The following is a 19,615-nucleotide window of genomic DNA, read 5'->3' as shown; positions in this document are numbered from 1 at the left end:
GATATATCTATGAATAAAATATAGATGAATAAGATTTATCAATATTCCCGAAGAATCTTGATCTAAATTCATAAAGATCTATCAATATCTATGAATAATATTGATATAAAATATAATGTTATCATATTCCTGAAGAATTTAGATAACTATCATATGTTTCGACAATATTCTTGAAGAATATTGATTATAAATGTATTGTTGTTTTGATTTAAGTTTTTTTTCATATCTTGGATTGCTTATTTAAGATTTATATTATTTGGATTTTGATGATTTAAATAGTCGCTAAAATATTGTGTGAATACTAGTATTTACTAGTTTTATGATAATTTTTGAGTCAATCACAACGCTATTTTTTATATCAATTGGACCAAAATAATAATAATAATAATAATAATAATTCTTCACAACCGCAGCAGTGGTGTGAGAAATTCTAGGTGTGGGAGTAATATTTTTAAGACATAAATTTTATTATAATTTCTTTAAGTCCAAAGTGTTGGATTTTTTCCTTTTCAAGAAATATATGGCTTGTTTACGAAGTTGGGCAGGATTCTGTGATATTTGTTTTACGTATTTAGAATAATTGTGCATAAAAGAGTTTTATTTTTTTCTTTAGTTTATAATGCTACAATTTGTAATTAGTGCAATTTGTAATAGATACATAAATTATTAATTGAGCACATCTCAATGTACACCTGCATCGATGTTAGTTTAACAAATAGGATAACAAAATTTCAAAATTACATAGTAAAAGTAGTAACATGCATAATTTGTTATAATATTTATTTTCAATAATAGTAATGCAATTTTACTCTATTTATGTCATGATTCTAATTATATAACTTTTTTTTTAAGTTGCAATGGCGAACATCACCAAACTTGAATTTGAAGCACTTGACTTGACTGGAAAAAATTATTTATCATGGATTTTGGATGCCGAGGTCCACCTTATCTCTATGAATTTAGGAGATACAATAAAAGAAGGAAATGAAATGTCCCAGCAGGACCGTGCAAAGGCACTTATTTTTCTCCGTCATCACCTCAATGATGGGTTGAAAGTCGAATATCTCACTGTGAAAAAGCCACGAGAGCTTTGGAAAAATCTAAAAGAAAGATTTGACCTATCAACGAACTGTAATTCCCCCAAGAGCCCGATATGAATGGATGCACCAACGGTTACAAGATTTTAAGTCCGTAAGTGACTATAACTCTGCATTATTCAAGACTAGTTCCACACTGATACTTTGTGGAGAGAAAGTCACTGATCAAGACATGTTAGAAAAAACATTCTCCACTTTTCATGCATCAAACGTGCTCCTGCAGCAGCAATATCGTGAACGTGGATTTCAAAGGTACTCTGAACTCATCTCATGCTTACTAGTTGCTGAACAAAACAATGAGCTGCTCATGAAAAATCACCAAATGCGTCCAACTGGATCCACTCCATTTCCTGAAGCAAATGGAACTACATTTCCTGAAGAATATGAAATTGCATTTCCTGAAGCGAATGCTAATTCCACTCAAAATCATAACAATGGACGTGGGCGTGGGCGTGGGCGTGGGCGTGGGCGTGGGCGTGGCCGAAGAAGATACTATCAGCAACAAAATGGAAAGAAACATAAAACAAGCCACCAGCAGTGGAATTCCAATAATGAAGAAGTAAAGGAGAAGAGTTCCAAAGTATATGAAGAAAAATGTTATAGATGTGGAATGGAAGGGCATTGGTCTCGTACCTGTCGTACGGCAAAACATCTTATGGATCTATACCAAAAATCAATCAAGGAAAATGGAAAAATGGAGATAAATTTTGTGGACAATGATGATCCAATTGATATAACTCACTTGGACGTCTCTGATTTCTTTGCTAATCCAGATGGAAATATAGATAATTTGATTGGTGGTGGTGTGTTAGAAAATAATAAGTAATTACTTTCATTGCTCTTGTTCCTACTTTGAATTTCTATTGTTTATTAGGTTATTGTAGTCTCGTTTTTATTTTGATGTTCAGTTCATGTTTAGGATTTGTCATGGAGGTTTATTTTGTTATTCAGTAAAATATTTCCTTTGAAAGCTTTACACATTATTTATTGAATTTAGCTTATTGAATTATATTTTTATTTTAGATTAACGATGAAATGTCAGGATGAATGCTTAGTGGATAGTGGTACAACACATATCATTCTTCAAAATAAAAGGTATTCTTTGGAGTTAACATTAGCTGAAAATAATGTTACAACAATATCGGGTGCATCAAAAATTATTGAAGGTTGTGGAAAGACAAAAATCATTTTACCAAATAATACAAGTCTATATATTGAAAATGCCCTATATGCGAGCAAATCTAGTAGAAATTTGCTTAGCTTTAAAGACATCCGCCGAAATGGATACCATATTGAAACATTAAATGAAAATAATTTCGAATACCTTTGCATAACATCTATTATATCTGGCCAGAAGCAGATAAAAGAAAAATTATGTACACTTCCTTCTGGAATGTACTTTACAACAATAAAAACAGTCGAAGCAAACATTGTTACAAAGCAGAAGTTTGTTGACCAACAGAGCTTCAAATTATGACATGATCGACTTGGTCACCCTGGGGCAACATTGATGCGCAGAATAATAATTAACTCACATGGACACCCTCTAAAGAACCAGAAGATTCTTTTACACAATGATTATCCATGTGTAGCTTGCTCACAAGGCAAACTAATTATAAGACCTTCCCCTACAAAGATTGATGTTGAAATCCCAACCTTCTTGGAGAGAATTCATGGGGATATTTGTGGACCTATAAACCCACCATGTGGACCATTTCGATACTTCATGGTATTGATTGATGCGTCTACTAGATGGTCACATGTTAGTTTGCTTTCAACTCGAAATATAGCTTTTGCTAGATTACTTGCGCAAATTATTAAATTACGAGCTCAATTCCAAGATCACTCAATCAAGACAATTCTTCTTGATAATGCTGCTGAATTTAAATCGCAGACATTTAATGACTATTGTATGTTAATAGGGATTTCAGTTGAGCATTCGGTTGTCCATGTCCATACACAAAATGGCTTAGCAGAGTCATTTATTAAGCGTTTGCAATTAATTGCTAGACCATTATTGATGAGAACCAAACTTCCATCATCTGTGTGGGGACATGCCATATTACATGCTGCATCATTGATTCGTATAAGGCCAACTAATTATCACCAATACTCACCCTTACAAATTGCTTATGGTCGAGAGCCTGATGTTTCTCACCTTCGAGTATTTGGTTGTGCAGTACAAGTCCCTCTCCCACCTACACAGCGAACCAAAATGGGCCCACAACGTAGACTTGGGATTTATGTGGGATATGATTCACCATCTATTATTAGATTTTTGGAACCTTTAACAGGAGATTTGTTTACTGCGAAATTTGCAGATTGCCACTTCGATGAATTGGAATTTCCAAATCTAGGAGAAATAAAGTTGTGTCCCGAAGAACAACAAAAGATTTGTTGGAATGAGAAAACACTATCTCATTATGATCCTCGAAATAATCAATGTGAGCAAGAAGTTGAAAGAATCATTCACTTGCAAAGAATTGCAAATCAATTGCCCGATGCTTTTGTTAATACAAAGAATGTGACAAAGTCACATATACATGCAGAGAATACCCCTGTAAAAATTGATGTCCCCGTAGGACCAGCTATTATTCAACCTGCAAATGAATCTAAAATACCCCAGAAGGGTGGTCGACCAATTGGTTCAAAGGATATTGTACCTCGAAAAAGAAAGGTACAAGAGAAAGAAAATTCAAAAGCTCCCGAAGAAGAAATCTTGGATGATATAGTAAGAGAGATCAATGAACCAAACTTGGATAATATTATTCCTGAAGAATCAAATTCTCATGAAAATAATGAGATTTCAATAAATTATATATCATCTCGAAAATTGTGGGATCGAAATAACACAATTGTTGACAATGTCTTTGCCCTAAATGTTGCCCTTGACATCATACATAATGAAGACCCAGAACCACAATCCGTTAAGGATTGTCAACAAAGAGATGATTGACCAAAGTGGAAGAAGGCCATACAAACTGAATTAGACTCACTAGAAAAACATAAAGTGTTTGGACCTGTAGTACGAACACCTGAAAATGTAATCCCAGTAGGATACAGATGGGATTTTGTACGAAAGAGGAATGAAAATGGTGAAATTGTAAGATACAAGGCCCGACTCGTAGCCCAAGGTTTCTCGCAGAGACCTGGAATTGACTATGAGGAAACATATTCACCTGTGATGGATGCCACTACTTTTCGATTCCTAATCAGTTTAGCAGTATCAGAAACTCTTGATATGCGACTTATGGATGTTGTAACTGCTTATCTTTATGGTTCATTTGATAGTGATATATATATATGAAAGTTCCTGAAGGATTCAAACTATCGAAAGAAAATGGTGAAGCGCCCAAGGCTATATTATCAATAAAACTGCATAAATCCTTATATGGATTAAATCAATCTGGTCGCATGTGGTACAATCGTCTTAGTGAATATTTGTTAAAAGAAGGATACACAATAATGCTATTTGTCCATGCGCTTTTATAAAAAGAACAGATGAGGGTTTTGCAATTGTGGCAATATATGTTGATGATCTAAATCTTATTGGCACTCCAGAATAGCTTACTAAAACTGCCAATTACTTGAAAAATGAGTTTGAGATGAAAGATTTAGGAAAGGCAAAATTCTGCCTCGGATTGCAGATTGAACATTTGCAAGAGGGAATATTTGTTCATCAATCATCATATACAGAAAAAATATTAAAGCGCTTTTACATGGACAAGGCACACCCATTAGCATCACCAATGTTTGTTCGATCACTTGATGCTAACAAAGATCCTTTTCGACCATCTGAAAATGGAGAAAAAATCGTTGGTCCAGAAGTACCATATCTAAGTGTCATTGGTGCACTGTCATATCTCGCAAATTGTACTCGCCCATATATATCATTTTCTGTTAATCTTTTAGCGAGATATAACTCATGTCCAACCCGAAGACAATTGAAATGGTGTAAAACACATATTTCGTTACCTTCGGGGTACAATTGATATGGGATTATTTTATTCGACAAAATCAAAGTCTCCTTTAGTCGGATATGCAGATGCAGGATATCTTTCTGATCCACATAAAGCTAAATCCCAGACAGGTTATGTGTTTACACGAGGAGACACTGCTATATCATGGAAGTCGGTGAAGTAATCCTTAACAGCGACGTCTTCAAATCACTCTGAGATCATTGCAATGCATGAAGCAAGTCGGGAGTGTGTGTGGTTGAGATCTATGACACAACATATTCAAGAATCATGTGGACTCCCAACAGCCAAAGATGACCCAACATTAATATTCGAAGATAATACTGCTTGCATTGCGCAGTTAAAAGGAGGCTACATCAAAGGTGATAGAACAAAGCATATTTCTATACACATGAGCTTCAAGAAAATGGTGATATTGACGTCCATCAAATTCGCTCAAGCGACAATGTAGCTGACTTATTTACAAAGGCATTACCAACTTCAACATTAAAGAAATTGGTGCACAAGATAGGGATGCATCAGTTGAAGGATCTCAGATGATTGAGATCAGGGGGAGTAACTATTGTTGTACTCTTTTTCCTTCGTTCAGATTTTTCCATTGGGTTTTTACTGACAAGGTTTTAACGAGGCAGCATTTGAACTCTCACATATCTTAGAAGTGATTTAATGAGTCGATAATCATCTAAGGGGGAGTATTATAGAAAAGATATTATAGATGATTATTGATGTTGTTACGTATTCAAGTTCTGTAAATCTACTCTATAAATAGAGGTCTCCAATGATGAATAAAAGCACACAAAAAAATCATTCTTTCTTCTCTATATTCTCTACTATTCACAACAATTTTTTATATGAACAATTTTTATATCCTTGATATATCGGTGATGTCTGATCGTCGATCGAGGTTATAATGAGTGTAAAACTATTTATTTTGTAAATTTAGAATTAAAATAATTAAATAATAAATTAGTAATTGCGACTACTAAGCATAAATTATCATGAAATATTCTAGAGGAGTCTAAATTTAATTAGTTAACAATTAATGAAGTAATTAAATAATGATTATTTAATTTCATATATATATCTATATATGTGTGTATATATGTAAGGAAATATTAAATTTATTAAATATATGTTATCAAAGAGTCGATAGTACACAATAAACACAACAAAAAATGAAGTCAAGATTTTCTCTCTCTTTTCACAAGAAATTTCAGCCCTTTCCTTTTAGACAAGGCATGACCGTGACTCCATAGCACCATCGTGTGTTGCCGCCGAGCCACCGCTGGTTTTCGAAAATTCCGACGATTATCTCGAGGCAAATTTCTCCTTGTTTTCTAGTGAAATATAGGAGATGAACACATTTTCTGATCATGAATTTGATTAAAGAAAGTTCGTAGAGATTTACAAAAAAAAGCCATTATAGCCTAAATATCGGGGTAATTGGAGGCGACATTAAGTACGCAAAGGTAAATCTAATCTAAACGACATATGAATAGTTTAAAATCATACAACGCCCAAAAACGTTTTAAATGTTAAAACAAAATTTTAAAACTTTCACTGTGTTTTGGGTGCGAGAAAACTGTACACCAACATATTTGAATGTATAGTATTCGACCCATGAAAAATTTACTTTTTATATTTAAATTTTTATTTTTTAATGCAAAACAACATTTTTTATTTATGTTATGACGAAATATTATGTAATATATGTTGATTGCACTGCAAGTATGTACCGAGTCGATCAATCTCACGGATATAGATCCATAAGACCTTTACACTAAAGAACTATCATACAATCTTTTTAGTTATATGATTTTAGTGTCATTCCTCTCAACAGTGTTATGTTACAACATAATCAGTTTGAGCAAGTGATCATCACGAAACTAATTTTTTTTTTCATATTTTAGTAAATCCCTTGATCAAATATCCTTCGCTCCCAAAAGAAATGTCTCTTTTCTTTAACCTAGTCGTCTCCCACCATCTTCCTCATATCACACTTAGAAGAGGGGAAAAGAGACATTTTGGCGAAATTAATGAAATAGGGTCAGAGTATCGGCCCATTTAGAGGAAAAAATGGCTTCATAACCTTCTCGTATTTACGGATTAGTCTATATTATAATGAGAGTGTTTTTCTCCATATTCCAATATCAATATATCATGTGTGTCCTTCACATTTTTATGAAAAATTGACATATATGTTGATGATCCGAAGATTTGAAGATTCAAAGACTAACATTTGACCACATCATAAGAAAAAAAATACTCCAAGTATAGCATAGAATAATCTCGTACTTATAACGATATTTTTTAATTTTCAGTAGCATGGCAAACTTTACAATGTCAATTTGGTAGGTTCAAGAGTTATTTTGGCGGACGAGAACAAAATATAATGAACTAAGAAAACCTCTTAATTTTAGGGACTAAAATGGTTATTGTCAGGATCAAGCGCTTACCATTAGGCCAAAAACTATAGCAGTTAGCCAAGACGCAACTTTATTACCTTATACTTGTGACAGCGCAGAGTGCACCTACTTGGATGCTAATGGGTCGGGCTATTAGGCCCATGAGTCCGGGGAGATGCGTGTCTATCTGTTAATGCTGTCTCATATAAGTTAGAGATCAGTCTTACCCTTTCTCTACTATCGGCACTATTCCCAGTAGTGATAGTACTATCCGTTAAGATCTGGTATCACATTTCTACGGCCCACTTAGCCAACCCGATCAATCGGCGCAACGTTAGCAGCTTGACGGATGAGAACTTCCCAGAAGGTCACCTATTTTAGTAATACTCTCACTCTTGCACGCTTAACCCAACATTCGCCCCCTCCCCCCCAAGAAGTATAGAAATATGCTTTTTGGGAGACTTGAACCCATGACCTCGCTCTAATACCAATTGTTATGATCGAGCGCTTGCCGTTTTATCAAAAGCTATAACTGGGGGAAACGACACAACTCAAATCTTTTAAATTGTACAGCAGCTCAAGCACAACGGTTCGATCGCTCTTCCAACAAGGACAGTTATTTCACCCAACAATCTCCCTCCCAATAATTGCACTTCTTGCAATCAGTGATAATCAAATCCGTGACCTTGGCTTTGATACAAATTGTTAGGATCAAGCACTTATCACTAAGCCAAAAGTTATAACTGTTAGCCAAGACACAACTTTATTTCCTTATACTTGTGTCAGTTCAGAGTGCACCTACTTGGGTCTTAATAGATCGGGATGTTAGGCCCATGAGTCCGGGGAAGTGCGTGTCTATCTGCTAGTGCTGTCTCATATCCCTGAGAGATCAGTTTTACCATTTCTCTTCCACCAGCCCTGTTTCCAACAGAGATATTATTATTATCCGTTAAGGTATCACACTTTTATGGCCCACTTAGCCAAACTGATCAAGCGGCACACGTCAGCAGCTTGACGCATGAGAACTTCCCAGAAGGTCACTCATCCAATTACTACCTTCACTCATGCATCCTGACCCCAACATTCCCCTCCTCCCAAGAAGTATAGAAATATGCTTCTTGGGAGACTTAAACACATGACCTCGCTTCGATACTAATTGTTAGGATCTAGCGCTTGCTGCTTTACCAAAAACTATAGCTGGTGGTAACAGTGCTACTTAAATCTTTTAAACTGCACAACAGCTCAAAAACCACGGTTCGATCGCTCTTCTAGCAAAGACATTTATTACACCCAACAGTTATCATCCCGAAGTTTGATACATGAATCATTCATTACTTTACAAAATATAATTAATTGCTAGGTTCCTCCTTTTTTTCTTTCTTGTAGCAAGCATTACAAAGAAACCACTTGTTCAGCGTAATGGAATCATGCGACATCAATCACAACGACACGACAATTGTCGTGTCGTGGTCAATGATCTTGATATGTCACTTTCAAATATTTTTAAGAATAGCATTACAATAATGCCGCTTCCACATATTGCCAATCGATGGAGTGAAGCAAACATGAGGGGAAAACTTAATTTTGATTGGTGGTTCAAAATTTGTAGCTTTCCTAAGGGTGGGAGATATCTACCACCGTCGATATCCTTTTGCCACCATCGATAGAGGCGTTTTCATCACTTATTTTCAGGTTTTGGCAATTGTCCAATTTCAGGTTTCTTAATATTAAGTTTTTCAAGTTTGATTTTAGCACCCTAAATTTTAATTTTTGGTTATTTGATCATATTGCTGATGTGACAATTGAAAATAATGATATAATATCGAAAATTTATGAATTTTTTAGATTCTACGTCAGCAATTAGATCAAAATAGTTGAAAATTAAAGTTATTGTATCAAAATCCAAAACACAAATTAGACATATTAGTGGACCAATAAAATCATTTTCTCTTTATTTTTGTTGAAATTTTTTTTCTTCAAAATATATTAAAAATAATATTTATTTATCATTCTCTATGTATTTTTCTACTATTTTGGCTAACCATGTTGTTAAAATTGAATCTCCGTTCATTATCTTTCATTCCAATCATTTTGGTATTTTTTTTGCACTTTCAGCCTTTTTTCTGCGAGCAAAAAAATACAAAGATGGCCGATCACTGAATTTGGCATAATATAAATTATCAAATCGTAAAGGGAGAAACACGAAAAATCAAAATTGTAATTTTCACTAAATTAAATTATCTTACTCATGTTAGGCAGTATTAGAGATGTAAACAAGTCGAGCTGAACCTAACAGTATCAAGAACGAGCTCGATTTGAACAGTATCAGACTCGAGCTCGACTCATTTAAGGCATATATAAACTCGAGCTCAATTCAATCTTTTATCATTATGCTTGAGCTCAGCTCGTTTTGAAATTACTAACTGGCTCGTTAATAGCTAGTTTATCATTTTGAACGAGACTGGCTCAAACTCGGCTCGTTAAGCGAGCTTGTTTTCGAGCTCCTTAACAAGTTCATTTTCGAGACCGTTTTCAAGCTCATCGAGCATTCTTAGCCAACAAGCCAGTTAAGATATGAAAATTTAAAAGGATAAGCTTATCATTTTATAGTATTTTAATCTCTTCTCTTTCATTCATGTGTCAATGAGGACATTGCAACAAAATAGCCTAGCTCGAGCTTGAGCTACATAAAAGAGCCGAGCTCGAGCTTACGAGCATAATATCCTCAAGAGCTCAAATCGATATAATTTTCGTGCTCAAAATCAAGCTTGAGCTCGATTCGATAAGTTTATCGAATGATGTCGAACAAGTTTTTTATTGAGCCAAACTCTGAATTGTTCACGAGTGACTTAGTTCAATTACGTCCTAAGACAACATGCAATAAATAGAAACGGGGTGATTCAATCTGCATAATATTCTCTCTTTTTTTCAAATCTTGAGGCAAAATAAAAATGGGAAACGAGTGCGGGTACAGCATTGGATTACACTCCTGCCGTATAAAAAGTGAGCTAGAGGGTTGAAATGAAATAAGGTTCCAAAATTTGGCAAAAAATCCAATAATTAAAGTTTCATGAACTTGACTTTTGTCGCACAAAATGGATGTCCGAATAGATTCCATAAATAGACTTTTGAGGCAGACGTATATAACTTTATGTACATAAATTCTTAAAAATTTGTTTTTTTATGAACAATATCTTTCGTTGCCATTTGTGAAAATCGAGTGCTCATATAATTTAATTTAATCATCGAATGGATCCGCCGCATGGAGTGTGAAAATAATTTTTTTGGGTGTTTTTCGAATGTTTTGAAAATTATTTATTTTGTTAGATTGTATTGCCAAGTAATAGTAAACACACACACACAGATATATATATATATATATATATATATATATGTGTTTGTGTGTGTGTGTGTGTGTATATACACTAACACCCGTATGCATCCCTAGTCCGGTCAATTTATTTTAAAAGTACTTTTGTATAAAAAATTTAAATTACAATTGAAAAATTAAAATAAAGATTAATTTGTTTTTATTTTTAATAAGTTTATAGATTTTTTTTAGACAATTTTTATTTTTCGTGCAAAAAAGAAAAAGAAATAAGGGTTAAAAAAATGAAAATGTACAGAATGCCGAAACGAACTACAAATGAAATGAAGTGAAATTAGAACAAGAAAACTTGATCTTCATAGCCTGGATTTCTTCACAAGCCCCAAAATATGTTTTGTTAATCCTCTTCAACCCGATCTTCATTCTTATAAGGAGAAAGAAATAAGGGGTTAGGGTTTTGTAAAACACTCGGCAAGTGAGAGTCAATCGAACACAAGAATAACAATTTATAAATATAAACATGATTTTTAAAATTTCATTCGTAGAACATGTCACAATAGAGGTCAAAACACATAATAGACAGATTTCGAAACTTAGCTCATAAACATATCATATCATAACAGAAATAAATAAAGTACTGAAATTCATCTCATTATCCATGATTAACTGATCATTATCTTATATGTTATTAATTCTCTAGGGAGTGAAGTCAAATCACGGTTTTATACCACCATGTTGTGGACAGAACAGAGCTTGTCAGAATTTAGGAATTCCTCCTACTTTTAACTCGAATTCTAACAGCACTTTTCAAATTCGGAACACGATGAAATGAGCGTAACAAATCAGAACAGAACAAGTAGAAGCAAAAAACAAAAAAAACGAAGCATAATAAAACATGTAATGATTTGATCGAATTTTAACACATGGATATATTCTTTAAAACATATATAAGCCCACTTACTTTTTCGAGTGAACTCGATTGATCTTTAAATTTTGAGAGAAGTTCTTCTAACTTTTAAGCAGTGTGCTGCCCACGATGTTGCCAAATACTGTCTGCTTCTCTTCATTGAAAATATATGAAATTTTTTATTGTTTTGTTGCTCTATTTGATACACCACATGAAACATCTACTACTTAAAAAAATTCAACTAAATTTTATTCTTTTTACAAGCTCATTTCTCGAAAATTCGTAAATCACGCATGCATGCAACATTACTGAAAATTTCACGTTCAAAATAATAATCAACTACCGAATGAAAATATTGCAGTTTAAATAAAAAAAAATGAACGAGTAAAGATCCTGATAATCAATAATATAATAAAATGAATGAGTAAAAATATTCGTCTCCACTCCTATCTCAAATCATGCTGTGCGGAAAATATATGGTCATCGGGTTCACGTGTGCACATTTAGTCCCGCCTACTCATACTTCGGCACCTCCAGCCTCCTCATCAACATGCTCACCTGCATCATTCATAATTAGTGAGTTTAAAGACTCAACACAAAAGTAACGTTAATAGCAAGTAAATATACATAACATGCAACAGTGAAACGTACCGTACTAAAAATACATTTCATGAACTTAAAAGCGTAAACGCAAACATGTCGTATAAAATCATAACGTGTCAAACATGTCTCAACATAACATCATATACATATACATATTCATTTTCTTTTAATTAAATTCAGTTCATTAGTTGTGACTTTCGTGTCAGATCTATTCGATGGATCCATCTACGTATGTAACGCCCCGAAAATTTAAAGGTCCACGCGAACCAAATGCATACGATTTATTAAATTCTCTTGTATTTTAATTAAATGATTTAATTACATTAATTAATTATGTGGTGCATTTTTACATGTTTAAAATATATTTTTCTACATGGTTGCATTAAAATGTATTTTTAAAAGATATTCGAGTTGCGATCGAGGAACGGAGACCGAGGGATGAAAAATAGAAAATAATTTTTATTGGTTAATTGTTTTTAAATTATTTAAATTAAGGGTGATGCTTTTTATTATTTTTGAAAATAAGGGGTTTTGAGGTGAAATTATACGCCGGGACGTAAATTTTATCGGTGTTAGATTTTCAACAAAAATATGAACGTTTTGGCAACCCGGCTAATAAATTCACAAACTTATTTTAGCAAAACTATTTTAATATTTTAATTAATCCTAATCAAGCACTAATGGGCTTAAATTTATGCTTAATGGGCCTAAGCCTTAATTAGTGATTTAATTAGTGTTTAAATATGATAAACCACCCCAAACCCTTCACACAAACTCACGCCCCACACTCATTAAAAATTCAGAAAACTTTCCCCCACCCCAACACACGACACACACATCTACAATAATTGAAGGGAAAAACCGAGAGTTTTGCAAGGAAAAGTCTAGCCAAGGTCTTGCCCCGTTCTTCGCAAATCGTCAACGGTTTTTCGTGCGTTTAAAACGCAAAGGCACGCCATATTCTCCTTTTACTCATCCATCACACCATAGTATTTATTTAATTGTGTTTTGCATGAAAACAAGTTGCATCATGTTATATTTTCGGATTTGCATCTTAGGTGATTTTTAAGGCTTGTGTTGTCATCCAAAAAGTTGTTTATAATGTGGTTTAGGGGCTGCCATGAATTAGGACATGAATTAGTATGTATTTCCACAAGTTTAAAGGTCTAGAATGGCACACAAAAGCAACCAAAACGTTGTGCAAGAAAGAAAAAAAAAACAGAGACGTTAGCATGAACCAACTTGCTGTCATGGAATTGAGGGGGTTCGTTTTTTTTATGGGTTGGGACCAGGGCTTGGCTATGGTCCGTGAGGGGCCTAGGGAAGAGCCCTAGCTATGCTAGGACTCGAGCTAAGTGGGCTGGGAGGAGTCCTTGTTGAGAAGGACTCCACCCGAGAATTTGAAAGGGGAGTGGCGCAGGTACAGAAGCTGGTGCAGGGGAGAGATGGCTCGTCCTGGGGGCTTTGGGCTGGGCTAGGTCGAGTCATTAGGGTCCTAAGAGGGTGCACTAGGGTCTGGGCAGGGGCTGGTGCGGCTTGGGTGTGCTGTGGCTCGAAGGAACATGATGAAGCATTGACAGCATGATATACGCGAGGATGCTGCCACTGGTTCAGTGGTTTGCTGCTCACGTCCAGGGGCTTGGGTTGGTCTGGGTATGGTCTGGGCGTGGTCTATGGTCAGTTAGGGTCAGGGTGGCTCGATGGTTAAGGGTTGGGAGGAGTCCTAGACTAGATAGGAGTTCCTTTGTTCAAGGGCACTAACACACGTACACATGCATGCAATTGGGTTGAGGGGCAGAAGGTTTTTGTGCAGGCCAGGGCTGGTTTTTCCGGCTGGGCTTGATCAGTAGGGTCCCTAGGTGGGTTGGCTAGCTTTTGGCTCAAGGTGGCTCGGGCGTGGCTCGAGTAAATTGGGAGTTGGCTTGGTGTGTTCGTTAGTGTGTCAAAAACGAAAATTAAGAAACAAAATTTGAATCCATGGGTCCACGGGTGTGGCTCATAATTTGGAAGGGTATAAGAAATCATAAAAAGGTTATGTTTAAAATTTGGGATCAAAATAACGAGTTTTGGATTTATTCATGATTTAATCGCCGCACGAAACGCTAATTAACGAGTTAATTAAAAAGCCTAGTTTTAAGCTTTATAAAATTATGAAAAATTAAGTTTAAGGTTAAATAATTATTAGAAGTCTAAGTTTCCAATTTGGGATTTTTATATTAAGGTTTGGTTTAATTCGGGATTAAAACGCATTAATACGTTATATTTAAAGATTAATTTAAAATTCGTCGAATTAAGCTAAATAAAAATATGAGAAAATTCATGTAAGCTTAAATAATTATTTAGGACATGTTAAACTCAATGAAATTAAGAAAATGTCAAAAACGTGAAATTTTACGTCTAGGGGTAAAACGGTCTTTTTACACCTAAAAATTAGTAAACGTCATGGCAGTGCCCTATTTGTTGTTTTATATGTTAATATGATTATGTAACATGTTTATGAATTTTTATATGTTGAAATATGATTTTTAAATGTCCATGGATTATTAAGGGTTAAATTGGTTATTTAAAAGATATGTTGCATGCTTGGTTTCAAAATAAAAATGATATTATATGCATATTTTTATAAGTGATGGAAATACGACATATTGAAGGATGTGAAGGGATTGTGACTACTGAATATGTTGGAAATATCGTGAGGGTTATGGTCCCAGTGGAAGCCCGACGATCGTGTTTCCTTGGATACGGATACGAATACGAATACGAATATGTTAATACGTTGGCCCAGGCCCAGTTGACCAGTGAGAGTGTTGATGGTGTCCCCCGCCGCCCAGTACTGTGGTTTTTTTAGATGGATCCATCGCCCAATACGATCAAGAATACGAGTCACAATCACGATCTGAATTCAACAAACACGAACATGAACATGAATACGAATATGAATATGGATACGAATATGGATATGCATGTGAATATGAATACGAATATGAATATGAGTATGTTTATGTTTTTATGAAAATGTTTTTATGCATCATGAAAATGTTTACGAAAATGTTTATGTTTAAGTTTATGCATCTTCATGAAAATGATATTTTAAGTACAAGTATTTTTGACTGTTATATGTTAACTGTATTACGTATTACTTGTTATCAAGGATATGACGTGTTGAGTCTTTAGACTCACTAGGTGTGATTGATGCAGGTGATATTGATTATGAATATGATAATGGAGGTCTTGATGGTTGACTTTGCTGGACTGAAGGTGCACATAACCCGAGGACCGACGCTAGTTTTCCGCACTAGTTATGATTTATGATTTTAAGTAATGTTAAAGATATTTTTACGTCTTTTATTTATGTTATGAGAGATTTTTGAGAGGTTATAGTATGAGCTATACTTTTCGAATAATGTTTTTAGGTTGGTAAAATGTTTGACGATTTTATGCTTTAAAATATTTTCCTTTGGATTTTTAAATGGTAGTTGGATGTTTATTTTTAAAATGATGTCAAAAATATTTTATGATTCGGCCGAAGCTAAGTGAGGTTTTAAAAAAAAAAATTTCTAGCACGTTTTAGTTGGTATTAGAGCAAAGGTCCTGTAAAGGGTTGTGCCACCATCAGCGCCGGAAAGATCAGTCGTCAAGCCTCAAATTTGTAAGTTTACATGCTTTATATGATTTTAAGATGTTACCTGCATGACTACATGAATTATGTGTTCACGTCACATGTTTAATAGTTTTATGGTAATATATGTTTTATATGCTTTTGAATTTTTATACGTGATACGTTATGAAATAAGAAATTATTTGATTTCAACGCATCTTGGCTTCGTGGTGGAATTTGACTATGTTGATTTTGGGTTTTAGTATTGACGTTCTACTTTTTGGGCTATAAGTTAATCGTGAATATTATGAATGCTTTTGGAACACGTAGATTTTCTAAGAGTGTATTTTTTGATTCATGGTTACTAGTCGAAATAATTTTTTGGAATTACTCATAAGAAATAATGATTCGAGGATTTACAACGACTTTGGGAGTATAGAAATGTATAAATTGGGATTTTAAGTTTTGACAAAAGGTAAGATTGGTTATAGAAATTGATTTTGGGTAAATAAGTTTAAATTTATCGAAATTATGCTATGGGAAACCTGTAGAAGAAAATTAAGAATGCCAAAAATTTATGGGTTAATTAAAGAATTTGGAGAATAGTTTAGCAATAAGTGCGAATTGAATGGGTTATATGACAAGAATTTTCGATGATTTAGACTTTTAAGAATATTTGGAACCTTGAGATTTCTTGATTACAGTGTTATAAGGAATGTAGATCATGAGTTTTTAAGGATGAATCAATACTAAGCTTGACAAATCTAAGCATTAGCGGATGCGTTTGGGATTTTAAGGTTGAAATATGATAAGTTGTTGAATATTTTGGGTATAAAATAAGGAAATTAATATAAGATAAGTATGGTCATATATCTTTTAAAATTGGGAATTGTTAGAAAAATTGAAATTCGAGGTTGTAATAGTAATAACACTAAGTTATTTGGGTTTTTTTAAGTTGCGATTTGAAAATAAAGATTTAGAAGGTAAAAATTAATTGGGATTTAGTAGACGTAAGGACATTCTAGAATTTAAGTTTTATCAGAGTAGCGCAGCAGAAGCGTGGATTTTTGGGATCCTAGAACTAAGTCTAAAATTTGGGTTATTAAGGATAAGCGAATTTCGAGGACGAAATTCAATTTAAGGGGGGAGATTGTAACGCCCCGAAAATTTAAAGGTCCACGCGAACCACATGCATACGATTTATTAAATTCTCTTGTATTTTAATTATATGATTTAATTGCATTAATTAATTATGTGGTGCATTTTTACATGTTTAAAATATATTTTTCTACATGGTTGCATTAAAATGTATTTTTAAAAGATATTCGAGTTGCGATCGAGGAACGGAGACCGAAGGCTAAAATAGAAAATAATTTTTATTGGTTAATTGTTTTTAAATTATTTAAATTAAGGGTGATGCTTTTTATTATTTTTGAAAATAAGCGGTTTTGAGATGAATTTATACGCCGGGACGTAAATTTTATCGGTGTTAGATTTTCAACAAAAATACGAACGTTTTGGCAACCCGGCTAACAAATTCACAAACTTATTTTAGCAAAACTATTTTAATATTTTAACTAAATCCTAATCAAGCACTAATGGGCCTAAATTTATGCTTAATGGACCTAAGCCTTAATTAGTGATTTAATAAGTGTTTAAATATGATAAACCACCCAAACCCTTCACACAAACTCACGCCCCACACTCATTAAAAATTCAGAAAACTCTCCCCCACCCCAACACACGACACACACATCTACAATAATTGAAGGGAAAAACCGAGAGTTTTGCAAGGAAAAGTCTAGCCAAGGTCTTGCCCCGTTCTTCGCAAATCGTCAACGGTTTTTCGTGCGTTTAAAATGCAAAGGCACGTCATATTCTCCTTTTACTCATCCATCACACCATAGTATTTATTTAATTGTGTTTTGTATGAAAACAAGTTACATCATGTTATATTTTCGGATTTGCATCTTAGGTGATTTTTAAGGCTTGTGTTGTCATCCAAAAACTTGTTTATTATGTGGTTTAGGGGCTGCCATGAATTAGGACATGAATTAGTATGTATTTCCACAAGTTTAAAGGTCTAGAATCGCACACAAAAGCAACCAAAACGCTGTGCAAGAAAGGAAAAAAAAACAGAAACGTTAGCATGAACCAACTTGCTGTCATGGAATTGAGGGGGTTCGTTTTTTTTATGGGTTGGGACCAGGGCTTGGCTATGGTCCGTGAGGGGCCTAGGGAAGAGCCCTAGCTATGCTAGGACTCGAGCTAAGTGGGCTGGGAGGAGTCCTTGTTGAGAAGGACTCCACCCGAGAATTTGAAAGGGGAGTGGCGCAGGTACAGAAGCTGGTGCAGGGGAGAGATGGCTCGGCCTGGGGGCTTTGGGCTGGGATAGGTCGAGTCATTAGGGTCCTAAGAGGGTGCACTAGGGTCTGGGCAGGGGCTGGTGCGGCTTGGGTGTGCTGTGGCTCGAAGGAACATGATGAAGCATTGACAGCATGATATACGCGAGGATGCTGCCACTGGTTCAGTGGTTTGCTGCTCACGTCCAGGGGCTTGGGTTGGTCTGGGTATGGTCTGGGCGTGGTCTAGGGTCAGTTAGGGTCAGGGTGGCTCGATGGTTAAGGGTTGGGAGGAGTCCTAGACTAGATAGGAGTTCCTTTGTTCAAGGGCACTAACACACGTACACATGCATGATATTGGGTTGAGGGGCAGAAGGTTTTTGTGCGGGCCAGGGCTGGTTTTTAGGGCTGGGCTTGGTCAGTAGGGTCCCTAAGTGGGTTGGCTAGGTTTTGGCTCAAGGTGGCTCGGGCGTGTCTCGATTAAATTGGGAGTTGGCTTGGTGTGTTCGTTAGTGTGTCAAAAACGAAAATTAAGAAACAAAATTTGAATCCATGGGTCCACGGGTGTGGTTCATGATTTGGAAGGCTATAATAAATCATAAAAATGTTATGTTTAAAATTTGGGATCAAAATAACGAGTTTTGGGTTTATTCGGGATTTAATCGCCGCACGAAACGCTAATTAACGAGTAAATTGAAAAGCCTAGTTTTAGGCTTTATAAAATTATGAAAAATTAAGTTTAAGCTTAAATAATTATTAGAAGTCTAAGTTTTCAATTTGGGATTTTTATATTAAGGTTTGGTTTAATTCGGGATTAAAACACATTAATACGTTATATTTAAAGATTAATTTCAAAGTCGTCGAATTAAGCTAAATAAAAATATGAGAAAATTCATGTAAGCTTAAATAATTATTTAGGACATCTTAGAGTCAATGAAATTTAGAAAATGTCAAAAACGTGAAATTTTACGTCTAGGGGTAAAACGGTCTTTTTACACCTAAAAATTAGTAAACGTCATGGCAGTGCCCTATTTGTTGTTTTATATGTTAATATGATTATGTAACATGTTTATGAATTTTTATATGTTGAAATATGATTTTTAAATGTCCATGAATTATTAAGGGTTAAATTGGTCATTTAAAAGATATGTTGCATGCTTGGTTTCAAAATAAAAATGATATTATATGCATATTTTTATAAGTGATGGAAATAAGACATGTTGAAGGATGTGAAGGGATTGTGACTACTGAATATGTTGGAAATATCGTGAGGGTTATGGTCCCAGTGGAAGCCCGACGATCGTGTTTCCTTGGATACGGATAGGAATACGAATACGAATATGTTAATACGTTGGCCA

At 34.6% G+C, this 19,615-nt stretch overlaps 1 protein-coding gene across 1 annotated transcript; it reads left to right on the top strand.

Annotated features, from left to right (window-relative positions):
- The first annotated feature begins 1,161 nt into the window (after positions 1-1,161).
- LOC142504916 (uncharacterized) lies at positions 1,162-1,923 on the top strand. Its single transcript, XM_075617755.1, has one exon. It carries the CDS (start codon positions 1,162-1,164, stop codon positions 1,921-1,923), a length of 762 nt encoding a protein of 253 aa, XP_075473870.1.
- Positions 1,924-19,615: the final 17,692 nt, after the last annotated feature.

The sequence above is a fragment of the Primulina tabacum genome, chromosome 10, assembly GCF_025594145.1.
Source record: "Primulina tabacum isolate GXHZ01 chromosome 10, ASM2559414v2, whole genome shotgun sequence".
Taxonomy (NCBI): Eukaryota; Viridiplantae; Streptophyta; class Magnoliopsida; order Lamiales; family Gesneriaceae; genus Primulina; species Primulina tabacum.
The sequence above is the reverse complement of the archived record's forward strand: the minus strand, read 5'-3'. Positions and strand labels throughout refer to the sequence as shown.